The sequence below is a fragment of the Kogia breviceps genome, chromosome 5 (assembly GCF_026419965.1).
Source record: "Kogia breviceps isolate mKogBre1 chromosome 5, mKogBre1 haplotype 1, whole genome shotgun sequence".
In the NCBI taxonomy this organism is placed as follows: Eukaryota; Metazoa; Chordata; class Mammalia; order Artiodactyla; family Physeteridae; genus Kogia; species Kogia breviceps.
Window position 1 is genome coordinate 6,001,393 of NC_081314.1, and position 11,792 is coordinate 6,013,184.

Consider the following 11,792-nt stretch of genomic DNA (forward strand, 5'->3'; position numbering starts at 1 on the left):
ATAAAATTTCAAAACGGTGAGGCCAATATTGAACTTCTAATCTACAGAACTGTAAGATAATGAATTTTGTGTTGTTTTAAGCGACTAAGCCTGTGATAATTTGTTACAGCAGCAATAGAAAATCAATAGGGTACCCTTTGAAGATGTCAATTACAGCTAAATAAAGCTGGTAAAATTTTTTTGTTAATTTTAAATTTAAAAATGTTTAAATAAAATAAAACAGATTTTTAAAATAAAATAAAATGTTGCCAATCTGAGTTTTGTGAACCCTAGAAATGATGATCAAAAGGAAGTTAATATGGAACTGGAGAAAGGCAGAGTTGAGAAACAATCTATAAATTAAATCCTGGTAAAGACGAATGTTGCCATCAGGAGAAAAGTTTTCAAAATATCGTTGTGGAAACATCAGGTGAGTAACATTTTTGCCCAGCCTTAACTAAAGTCAAAGCACACTATCAATGAACTGAACTGGGACTCAAAATTATTTAATAAGAGGCTAAAAAAAAGACACAGTTCTTTATATTTCTTTATTTTCACATACACTCTGGCTAAAAGAGCAAGAGTACACATCCACAAAAAACAGAAACAAGGCTTTGGCTGAAAAACATGCACTCAACAAATCATGTTAATAGCCAGACAAGAATAAAGTCAGCTTTGTAAACTTCTATTTCATTTGATTCAGAGAGAAACATAGCATGAATTTTAAAAGTAAGAAGAAAATAAAGTTTGAAATCTTTTACTGTGGGAAAACATTAACATCTTTCTCAAAGAAAGTAACTGTTTTTAAAAGTGACCCAGTAGAAAAATCTGGAAGAATCAAGAAGGTTAAATTGTGGACCACTTGGAATGACATTCCTTCGAGCGTACTTACAAATTGTTTGTGTTCCCGGGATGAAAAAGATTGTCATGTCTCCAACAACAGTAAATTGATGTTCCTTGGAATAGAAGTCAGTCTCTACCTTTAAAAATATATGCCTTCTTTGAGGAAACTCCTATATCTTGTAGCTTTTTTACATTCTGGACAATTAAATGGACTCAGGTCATAAATTATGAAACTAATAATACCACTGAGGTAAGCATCCTGAAAGCACTTGCAATATATGTACATATTCAATATAAAAATCCTTTATTTTTTTATCTGGCATTCAGTTTTGAAAAATTCAGTCTCATATGCCATTGTGGTATATTTCAAATGATACCTTCAAGCCAATGATTTCTTTCGACTGCAGTAAAGAAGATATGGCAAGAAAAATGCTGCAGTGCCATCTTCCGGGAGGACGTTTAAGAAATCCCTTAGTTGTAGTTCCACAGCAACAACTGACAGTGTTTCTGTTTGTAGGAAAGAATATCTGAGTTAGAACTGAAATTCTGTCTTTCATCCTATTCTCTTACCACTCAACCACTTAGAAGCTAATTCAGGTGACAAAATGTTATAACTACGAGAGAAAGAGGAAAAAAAAAACCCCCCCAAACCAGTCTTTTAAATCCACAGACTGCTTTATGGTTCTAACAACTTGTTATTTATTCTTTCTAGAATCATTTGTAGGAAAATACAATCAATTGAACAGTGTTTTTCATGTTAGGACTATATTGCAGCTGATTTATAAAGACTTTGCTAGGACAGGAAATACTATTATTAATAGTTGGATAACATTTTCCTAAATCAGTTCCTATTATAAGATTTTTATGTTATTAATAAGCACAAATCTGTTTTCAAGACCATTTAATTTTTTCTCAAACTGCAAAAAAATGTGTTCTAATGAATATTTTAAATATTAAGGAATTTAGTAAACATTTTTATAAAGGTAACTATGTAATTTTATGATTCTGTTGTTTCTCGATGCGTGTATGCTGCCCTCTGCTGGGAAGAGAAGGGGGTGACATTTAAGAACAATGTTCCCAAACCTCCTTCAGTCCATTCCGTGTGTGATTCTTGCATGCCCACCAGTTATTCTATTTGCAGAGTAACCGAAATATAAAATCTCCGGCTCAGGTGTGTGTGCGTCCATCCAAAGTCATCTGTCCAATATCCAGCAACCTAAACCGTCCCTGACACAAAGGAATGCCATGCTCTTGTTGCTAAAAAGTTAATGAATAGTGTGACGTATGAGAAAGCTCCCTAGCTCTGGAATCGTACAGCCTCGGGCAGGGATCTCACTCTTCTACTTATGCTCTGGGTGACTTTTAAGAAAGTCAACCTCCTGCGTCCTGGTTTCCCGATTTCTAATGTAGTGGTTACCATCTGCTGGCCTTCCAGAGTCCTTTGTGAATTAATTTAAAATACAGTGATGCATATCTGACACAAAACAGAACTTTAATAAACAACAACTGCTAACTAATTTGTAAAACCCATGAATTGCCACTGTCTTCCTACCAAACTAGCTTATTTTGCCTAAATGTGGAAACCTGTAAGTAGTATCCTAGATACAAAAAACTGAGGTGGGGGCCAGTGTAAAGCAGGTATAGAGCCAACAAAAATCTTGCCACTGCTTGATTCTCCTCTTCCTCCAACTAGTGGAAGGCTAATAATACAGGTTACAACTCCAAGAACAAGGTCAGTATCTTAAATCCACAGAGTATTTAAAATCCTCCAGTGTGTCTAGAAAATACGTGTCAAACGTTGAAAATAGTTATTTCTGGCTGGTGAAGTTTAAAATGACTTTTTAAACTTTGTAATTTACTATAGTACTAGAATTTTTATTAATAAGCACAGCTCACTGTCACAAAAACAGTCATAAGTACTGCCTTGAAACAAAGAAGTCAACCACTGGTTCCCCAGTTTCAGTGGCTCTGCATTAGTGCAGCAGTTCTCAGCTAGTCCAGTTTTGTCCCCCAGGGGACATTTGGTGATGGCTGGAGACATTTCTGTTTTAACTGGGCAGGTGCTACTGGTGTTTAGTGTATTTAGTGAGTAGAGGCCAGGGATGCTGGTAACATCCTAAAATGCACAGGGGACACCTGCACACAAATTATCTGGTCCAAGATGTCAGCAGTGACAAGGCTGAGGAACGCTGCATTAGAGAGTAAGAAATCCAAGCTCCTAAGCATATTACGTAAGTCCCTGACCTCCATCTCCAACCTCACCATCTTCCAACTTTTGCCTAACATTTTACTCTAGAGTCAGCCCTGAACCTCCTATTAGTCCCAGGCAATTAAAAAAATTGGCTTGCTTCAGGATACTCAGTATGTAGCAGACTTGGAATTCAGTTCCAAATCTCCTCATTCCAATCCTGGTCCCTTCTTGGTATATACCACAGCTGCCAACAGAGAGACTCCCCGTGAAAACGGACCTGAGCTTATTCCGGTGTCTTCCCTTCCAATCAATAAACAGTTACAGAATACTCCGTATGGAGAAGCACATTGCTGGCAAGGAAAGTGCAACATGAGAAATGAATAAAACGCTATACCAGCTCTGGAGGTATTACAGTAAAGGTAAAGCACACACAGCATTTAGTCCCATAAGCCACACACATACATACAGGCACATCTGTGTGAATAATACACACATATTAGGGACACAGAAAAATGGAAATTTGGAGGAAAGATTATGGGGTAGTTATGAGTTTGTGGGTGTGGATCAGAAAAGGATGAAGAAAGAGTCGTTTGACTAAGACAACGATGTTACCGGGCTGTGAAGATGTGGGCTATCTGTACCGGGAAGTGATCGACCAACAAGGATAATCAGTTCAAATTTATGTGATAAGTCTGATGCAGATGTGGGGCTGAGCGATCAAACACCTGACACTTCCACCTTCTGACAACCAACAAACCTCACAGAGAGGTGGGTAGGACAAATAGTATAAAGGCACCTCCTCGTCTTCCCAATCACAAACATACAACTTTACTTAGTGGGGATTTCCAGAAAAACACCATTCAATGGCCACTTGGCTTTGCCTAACACTTTGAAAGTCAATTCCCTCCGCTGGAAAATACGGTTCCAACACAGTCAACTTCTAATATTTTATGCACACTGGTATCAGTCAAACCATACCTTTGTCATCAGGCCAACCATTAACGGGTGACGTTAACACACAAGAGTAGCGAAACTGATAACCATCTAGCTATCAAGATTTATAAATGACTATGAATTATAAAAATTCACACAGTAACTACCTACACTGTAAAATACTGCATAATTTAGACACACTACACTTCTAAATCTTTGAGAAATTTATCATTCCTCAGTACTTGCTTACAATTATGATTAATAATGATAATAATTTTAATTTCCTACATGAAGTACGTTAAGCACCCAGACCATTAATATAAAATGGACTTTAATGGCTATTCCAATTTTTAAAGTACTGAGGCTGTGAGTCTCTCTGATTGTGATAATTTGTTAAGTGTTTGTAAAGATTAACTTAAAAGCATCAGCTCGGGCTTCCCTGGTGACGCAGCGGTTGAGAGTCCGCCTGCCGATGCAGGGGACGCGGGTTCGTGCCCCGGTCCGGGAAGATCCCACGTGCCGCGGAGCAGCTGGGCCCGTGAGCCGTGGCCGCTGAGCCTGCGCGTCCGGAGCCTGTGCTCCGCAACGAGAGAGGCCACAACGAGAGGCCCTAGTACCGCCAAAAAAAAAAGCATCAGCTCTAGAGCTAAAAGAGATAAATGAATATTAAATGTGGTGGCCCATGAATGTTAAAAATAAGCTGTCCAGTTGATTCTGGGAAGACCCTCTTCCCCACACTTGAGAATCACATGAAAAACGAGAGACAGCAAGGCTTCAGCCAGTTATGGAAATGAGTACCATCAATTCAATTTATAATCAAGAAAAAAAATTATTTTACCTTTTAGTGATGATAAGTAAAGTTGATATTTCTCTCCACCACATTTTATTCTCTGACAAAGTTCAGGCAGCAGTTTTTTCCACCACAAAGTCTATCTTAGGGAAAAATGAATACTTTTTAAGTTTGATGCATTTTACATTCAGATTTCCAACAAGAAGAAAAAGATCGTGCAGGGAAGCCCAGGGCAAAAATACATCATTTTGGTTAAGGAACAGACTTTGTTAGAACAGTCTTCCGCTTAAGCTAGAACATAAAAGTCAGATCTGTAACTTGAAAATCTAATAATATATACCCTGTACATATGTACACCGCTATTTTCAAGAAGAAACAGAGACGTGTCTTGTTTTCATCACTTAGGTAGCAAGAAAGTTCTAAAGTCAAAAACTCTTCTAATTTCTAAAGACCAGATAGTCCACAAAGAATTTTCCCATCATTTATTATGTTTTCCAAATCTTCAGGTAATAGCCTACTTCATCGCCAAACAAGAGACCTTTAGTGAAGATAACATACAAGCACCATAAATGTTAACACCCTCTAATGGTACTCAAAACATGCAACACATATGCTCTTTTAACCCACACAGCCCTGTGAGGTTGGACTGGCATAATCTGTCCCCATTTTGCAGATTAGGCGACAAGATTAACATTTGATTATCACTGATAAAGCCTAGAACTGTAATCTGAAAAGCATACCCGATTCTCCTCTTTCAGTTCATGATTAGCATATGGGATGACTGCCTCCGGGCATCTCTCTAACAGCCTGTCTATGCACCGTTCATACTCTTCCAAACGCGTGCGACACAGAACATGGACACTGAGGCCAGCAAGAGTGTCTTCTGAGAGTGGCTCCAAGAATGGAACAATGGAAGCTATGTCAAATGAAGGACCACATATGAGAGACTATGAACAGAAAAGTGAAATGTTATGGAATGAGGCACCCAAAAAACTAAAGCACAACATACAGAATACAGTTTTTAAAAAGAATAAATCGCACTTGCCAAAAAAAAAAAAAAAGAATGTAATTTTAGAGCACAAGCATATATTTACTTAGTAAGTCTAACTAGACCAAAGTATTAAATAATCTTGAAACCACCTCTAGTTTAAAGAAAAAAAAATCTGTTTAATACAAAGCTATGATTTTTTTTTAAATAACATGATTGTGTTTGCTCTGAATAGACTGTAAGTTTAAACTAATGCAAATGCTTTAAGATTCTATCCTTAGGATATAATCAACATGGTGGTCAAGATTTATGTCCAACGATGTTCACCTCAAGAATATTTATAATACTGAAAAACTAGAAGAAATCTAAACAAATAAGAAGGGATGAGTAAATAAATTATGATATATTCAAATGATGGAATATTTTATAGCTATCAAAATTGTTTTCAAAGGCCAAAGGACAAAATGCTCATGATAAAATTAGTAAAAAATCTCAATACAAAATTATATTCAGAGCATGATCAGTTTTATAAAATCTCCATAGGTACATGCACATCTAGAAATGCCTTTGGAAGAGCATCGAAATTTGAAACAGAGGCCAGTTCACTGGAATGGGAGGACAAAGCCAACTTTTTTTTTTTTTTTTTTCACACTTCCCTGTATTTTCCAAGGTTTCTATAATAAGCATGCACTACACAAAGAACCAAAAATAAAATTTAACATTTAAGAAAACGACAGCAATCGTTAAGAACTTAATAATTTGTATCAATACTATTTGCTACAACCTGAATGACACAGAGCAGCTATTATTTCAGTAGTCAGAACTTGACAATATTTTACTTTTAAACATTTAAACTATAAACACTACTTTTGATTCTGCCACCAAAGTAGTCTCTGCTTTCCCTTTCTTCTGGATAAAAATGAAATGCTCATATCCTGATTTTCTTCTTCTTGTATCCTTTTTACTATAGCATCTTCTCAGACTCACAGGAGGACATGGAACATGAACTGTCCATTTACAGTCAGCATCGTGATTTTATTCCAAATATCTACCAAGGAATGGCTAGGAGAATAAGGTTGGTCCCTTTCCTTCCTGCAAGTTTAATATTCACCTTCATCTGAAAAATTTCCTGACAATAAGATAGCAAATATGAAATAAGGTGGTTAAAGTGAAATGAGTCAAAGCTTGGTACAAAATGGGTTACCCATGAACTTTTAAGTAGTTATATTCATATCATCAAGAAGTTTAAAAATAAGAAACAGCAGGGAATTCCTTGGCGGTCCGGTGGTTAGGACTCCGCACTTTCACTGCTGAGGGCGCGGGTTCGATCTGTGGCCAGGAGACTCAGATCCCAAGGCCACACAGGGCGACCAAAACAAACAAACAAAAACCCTCAAAATGAGAAACACCAGACAACACATATATCACTGGATAAAAAATGGTCCACAGGTTGCTACTACTCTAAAATACTCTTAGTGTTGTCAGCTTCTTAGCAGTGTGGTTTTTTTTTTTTCAATATTGGAAATGGACTCTCCACCCCCAACACAGGCACTATTTATTCCCTTTTCTGATCTAGATCCCTCATGCTCAGCTGACTCTGCAGGGCTGGAACCCACAGAATTCTCTACACAGTCACACCCATGGCTCTAAGAGGGGTGGATGGCAAGGAGGAGGGGGGGAGAGGACCAGGACAATTCTGGTAAAAGGCAGGGCATTTACTAGTTAATGTGTCGTTCTGAATAGTGGCTTTTTGACACATAGATGATTTATAGATTGTTTTTAATTCTTACACAAATATACTATTACAGTGATTAAGAACAAGAGACATAGATTTATCTCAAATCTGTGTGGTGGTGGTGGGCTGGCGGGTAGAGGGGAGTCATACTGTTTTGAAAAAGCTCTCCAAGTGATTCTGAACCGACCCCTCGTTCCTCTACGTAAGAGCAGGTGAGATCTTTTTGTTTCTTGATGGTTAGTTTTTTCTTTTTTTCTTTTTTTTTTTTGCTGTACTCGGGCCTCTCACTGTTGTGGCCTCTCCCGTTGCGGGGCACAGTCTCCGGACGTGCAGGCTCAGCGGCCATGGCTCACGGGCCCAGCTGCTCCGCGGCACGTGGGATCTTCCCGGACCAGGGCACGAACCCGTGTCCCCTGCAAAGGCAGGCGGACTCTCAACCACTGCGCCACCCGGAAAGCCTGAATGCTTCATTTTTTTTTATTTTTTATTTTTGCGGTATGCGGGCCTCTCACTGTTGTGGCCTCTCCCGTCGCGGAGCACAGGCTCCGGACGCGCAGGCTCAGCAGTTGTGGCTCACGGGCCCAGCCGCTCCGCGGCACGCGGTATCTTCCCGGACCGGGGCACGAACCTATGTCCCCTGCATCGGCAGGTGGACTCTCAACCACTGCGCCACCAGGGAAACCCCTAGTTTTTTCTTAATGACTAAGACTAATTGACCCCAGATAATTTAGAAAGAGTTATAATTAGGAGAAGGATTTAGAAAAGTCTAGACTGACTAAACTTTCTATCCTTTAATGGCAAGGATTCCCAGAAAGAAGATACCCTTTTTATTTATTTATTTTTATTTTTTTATAAATTTATTTATTTTATTATTATTTATTTTTGGCTGCCTTGGGTCTTCGTTGCTGTGCGCGGGCTTCTCTAGTTGCCGCGAGCGGGGGCTGCTCTTTGTTGCGGTGCGCGGGCTTCTCATTGCGGTGGCTTCTCTTGCTGCGGAGCACGGGATCTAGGCACGTGGGCTTCAGTAGTTGTGGCGCACGGGCTTAGTTGCTCCGCGGCATGTGGGATGTTCCCGGACCAGAGATCGAACCCGTGTCCCCTGCATTGGCAGGCGGATTCTTAACCACTGTGACACCGGGGGAGTCCCAAGATACCCTTTTTAAATACCTTAAAATGGATTCTAAAGATCACTGAATTATACTTTTTCAAGCAGAGATGATAAATATGCTTTGAAGATTTATCAGGGGATATTTTATAGCACTTATTACAATTAGCATTTTAAATACGTAATTAGTACATACATTATAGGAGGGCAAGGTCTTGCCTGCCTCGTCCAATGCTGTACCTCAATCACATTTACAGGACATGATTGAGGAGTATTTGTGGAATGAACAAATCTGAGACTAAGCGCTCGGCAGCCTCTGTACCATAAGGGTACTAGAGATAAGAACCAACCAGAACCTTTTTTGGCAATTTTTAAAAAAATGTAAGTAACTCCATTCCTGGTGACATCACAGGCTGTCTAGAGGCTAAGACTAAGCAAGATGGTCTCTTGAGCTTTGCATCCTGACACCCCATCCCCAATTTGACATTTTGGTTTCTACAAGCAATAACCACGCTTCCACTAAGTTCCCAGAGTAAATCAGGGGTTGCAAACTCAAAAGCTTAACAAGGCCAAACCAGATGATGAAAACGCATGAAGGCGGCTGAGTGGAAGGAAAACGGATGCCAGACGCTCGGCATCGGAACCAGGGAGACACGGGGGTGGAACTGTGGCAGACAGGACTGCACGAGCACTGCCCAAGGAGGGCGGCCAGTAGGTGGCCCCAGCCTTCGGCTCTCGGGCAGTGAGGGCCCAGGGTTACTGCTGAAGGAAAGTTCTGCTGAGTTTCTCAAAGAGAAACTTGAAACTCAAAATTCTGAATTTGAAACCTCAAGTTTCATATGTTAGCAGGCTACACTGGGCAGACCAAACACAACAGATGTGAGGATTAATACTCAGTCCTTGGGCCACTGACTGCATTAAACAAAGTCACATCCACATTGAGCCCAGCCCAATCCACCAAGTCAAAGGTGGGCTTCGTTTCTCATTCTCAGTGAGAAACGCTCACATTCAGAATTCTTGCAGGATGGCCTACATGCTCTTGATCATATTTCGTACGTTAAAAAAAAAAAATCCTTTCAGGAGCCAGATAAGCCGGCTACTTTGACCTATTTCCTTTAAGACAGGTAGTAGTGCTTGGTTTGGGCTAGAGGCCTAAACTGTGTGAGTGAACACGAAAACACAAGTGAATCTCGTCAGTGAAAACACCGCGAAACATACTTTCATTTCACAACGTGTCTTCAAGCACCTCCTGAGAATGAGGCAAGGGTCACAGGACTCGTAAGCTCACTCACCGACTGGTAACGAAACCAGACTTCCCGTCAGCAGTTTCAGGCAGAGGCAGGAAGAGCTCTTGAGTGTATGCCTAACTATAGATTCTGTGCCCAGAATTACACACTCTAACTTAACGGGACACCCAGGGGCTTACCAAATTTAAGTCCTGTGCTCTATGGTAATATGCATATTCATAGGCAAAGGAGGCATTTTTATTTACCTGTAATTTTGAAAGGTCTTCCATATAATTTTTATCGGCCAAGGATTCAGACGATATTAAGACATTAACCCATGGACTGATTAAGCCATAATGACTACAGGTGTTTATCTAAAACGTAAAAGAAATGTATCATAAACAAAAATACAGCAGAACAAGACTGTCTACATCCATCCCACAAACAGCAAGCAAACTCTAACATTCTGCCGTGTCCAAAAATTAGGTATTCATTTTCCTGGTAATGGGAAGAAAGTCTTAGAATGTGTGTCCCCCTGGAAAAAGCTTTAGTTTTGCTGCTTCTCACGGAATAAATCCTTACTAAATATTTCCTAATATTTTAACTTCCAAAAAAACTGCAAAGAGGCGCTTTCTCACAACAAGGGCAATACTTCCTTGAAGCTAACTACACTCAGAAAAAGTTAACGGTAATACTGAAAATAATTTTTATTTCTACGACTTTCCTTGGGAGGCAAAAATCTCTTCCATAAGTTCTCAAGACAATTCCCAGAAAGACTCCCTTATTCAAGCAAACCCACATTAGCCGCTCTGTCACTGTGAGGGACAGAGGGGCCGCCGGGGGTCGGGGGGGAACAGGAAGGATAAGAGTAGATTGTTAGGGCTGCTGCGGACTGCGGAAGAGCTCTTGTCTGTGCAGCTGACAGGAAATGGAAGTCTGGTAAGGAAGTCTCTCTCCCACAAGCCTTCTGCAGTTCCTCTCCCAGCAGGGAGGTCTGCAGATGTCTCTTCTCCCATGCTCCACTTCATGACTGTCGCCTAAGGGAGCACGGATGGATTTGGGGAAAAGCCCTTTCTCCCCCACTTTGGCTACTGAAGTACCCCTGTAGGTAAGTAATACAGGAGCAGTACAAGGCGCTCTTTAGCATACAAAAGTGTTTAAAATGTGGGCAGCTTCACCCACAGACAAGTTTTAAATGTATTTTTAACTCTTGCTTTAAAAAGATATCCGGTAATATGAATTACGACTGATTTTATGCCGTTAAAAGTAAGAAGGGTCAACAGAAATTAAAACAAGAAGAAATAAAAATTTAACAAAAACATAAAACACACACACACAAAACCCAAAACAAAAAAAACACAAAGGAAAACAAAAATAAGAAGGGTCATTATCATAATGTGTAATGTACATGAAGTTTAATGCACTGTACTGTTTCCATCATCTTACCAGATCCTCTGATGTTCTCAGTGGTGTGGTGTCAGGTGGCTGCCTCTTAGATAATCTCCAGATGTACTGTGATGTGAGCTTGAAAAAGAGTTCCTGAAGTACCACATCTGGGAGACATGCTACCAGCTGAGCTTCCCAAAAGTCTACTAAGAGCTGAGGAATCGTATCTTCATCTTTACCACACAGCACCTTGAGAACAGTGAAACAAGCCCCCATAGCTCAGATGAATATAGTACCGATCAAGTTACAGCCGTGGGCCATGTATTCCATAATTTACCACTAGCATTAGTGCCGTGGCAAAAGCGAACTGAGACATTTTAACAGACTCCGGGTTGCATGAACAGAATTTTTCTAGATACATATTTTTTTTTTTTTAATTTTTTTGCGGTACGCGGGCGTCTCACTGTTGTGGCCTCTCCCGTTGCGGAGCACAGGCTCCGGACGCGCAGGCGCAGCGGCCACGGCTCACGGGCCCAGCCGCTCCGCGGCATGTGGGATCTTCCCGGACCGGGGCACGAACCCGTGTCCCCTGCATCGGCAGGCGGATTCTCAACCA

The 11,792-nt window shown here is 40.4% G+C and overlaps 2 protein-coding genes across 11 annotated transcripts in view; one reads left to right on the top strand and one right to left on the bottom strand.

Annotated features, from left to right (window-relative positions):
• LOC131757030 (ceruloplasmin) overlaps positions 1 to 11,792 on the top strand; it is a 124,444-nt gene that overhangs the window by 60,467 nt on the left and 52,185 nt on the right. For 6 of the 7 annotated variants that reach the window (XR_010840607.1, XR_010840604.1, XR_010840605.1 and 3 more), the window contains exon 19: positions 6,695 to 6,799. Coding sequence is in view for 2 of the 7 variants with exons in the window: in XM_067033598.1 (XP_066889699.1) it covers positions 6,695 to 6,798 (104 nt within the window). In the remaining 5 variants the exon portion in view is untranslated. Of the gene's footprint in view, positions 1 to 273; positions 410 to 6,694; positions 6,800 to 11,792 lie in introns of all 7 variants that reach the window. The other variant, XR_010840608.1, reaches the window with a different exon arrangement.
• The window catches only part of HPS3 (HPS3 biogenesis of lysosomal organelles complex 2 subunit 1), a 43,172-nt gene continuing 31,889 nt past the window's right edge, over positions 510 to 11,792 (bottom strand). Inside the window, exons 13-17 of one of the 4 annotated variants that reach the window (XR_010840610.1) lie at positions 11,237 to 11,425; positions 10,057 to 10,164; positions 5,477 to 5,683; positions 4,785 to 4,879; positions 535 to 1,329 (exon numbers count right to left, since the gene is read on the bottom strand). Coding sequence is in view for 2 of the 4 variants with exons in the window: in XM_059064194.2 (XP_058920177.1) it covers positions 1,202 to 1,329; positions 4,785 to 4,875; positions 5,477 to 5,683; positions 10,057 to 10,164; positions 11,237 to 11,425 (723 nt within the window). In the remaining 2 variants the exon portion in view is untranslated. Of the gene's footprint in view, positions 1,330 to 4,784; positions 4,880 to 5,476; positions 5,684 to 10,056; positions 10,165 to 11,236; positions 11,426 to 11,792 lie in introns of all 4 variants that reach the window. The other 3 variants (XM_059064194.2, XR_010840611.1, XM_067033603.1) reach the window with 3 other exon arrangements.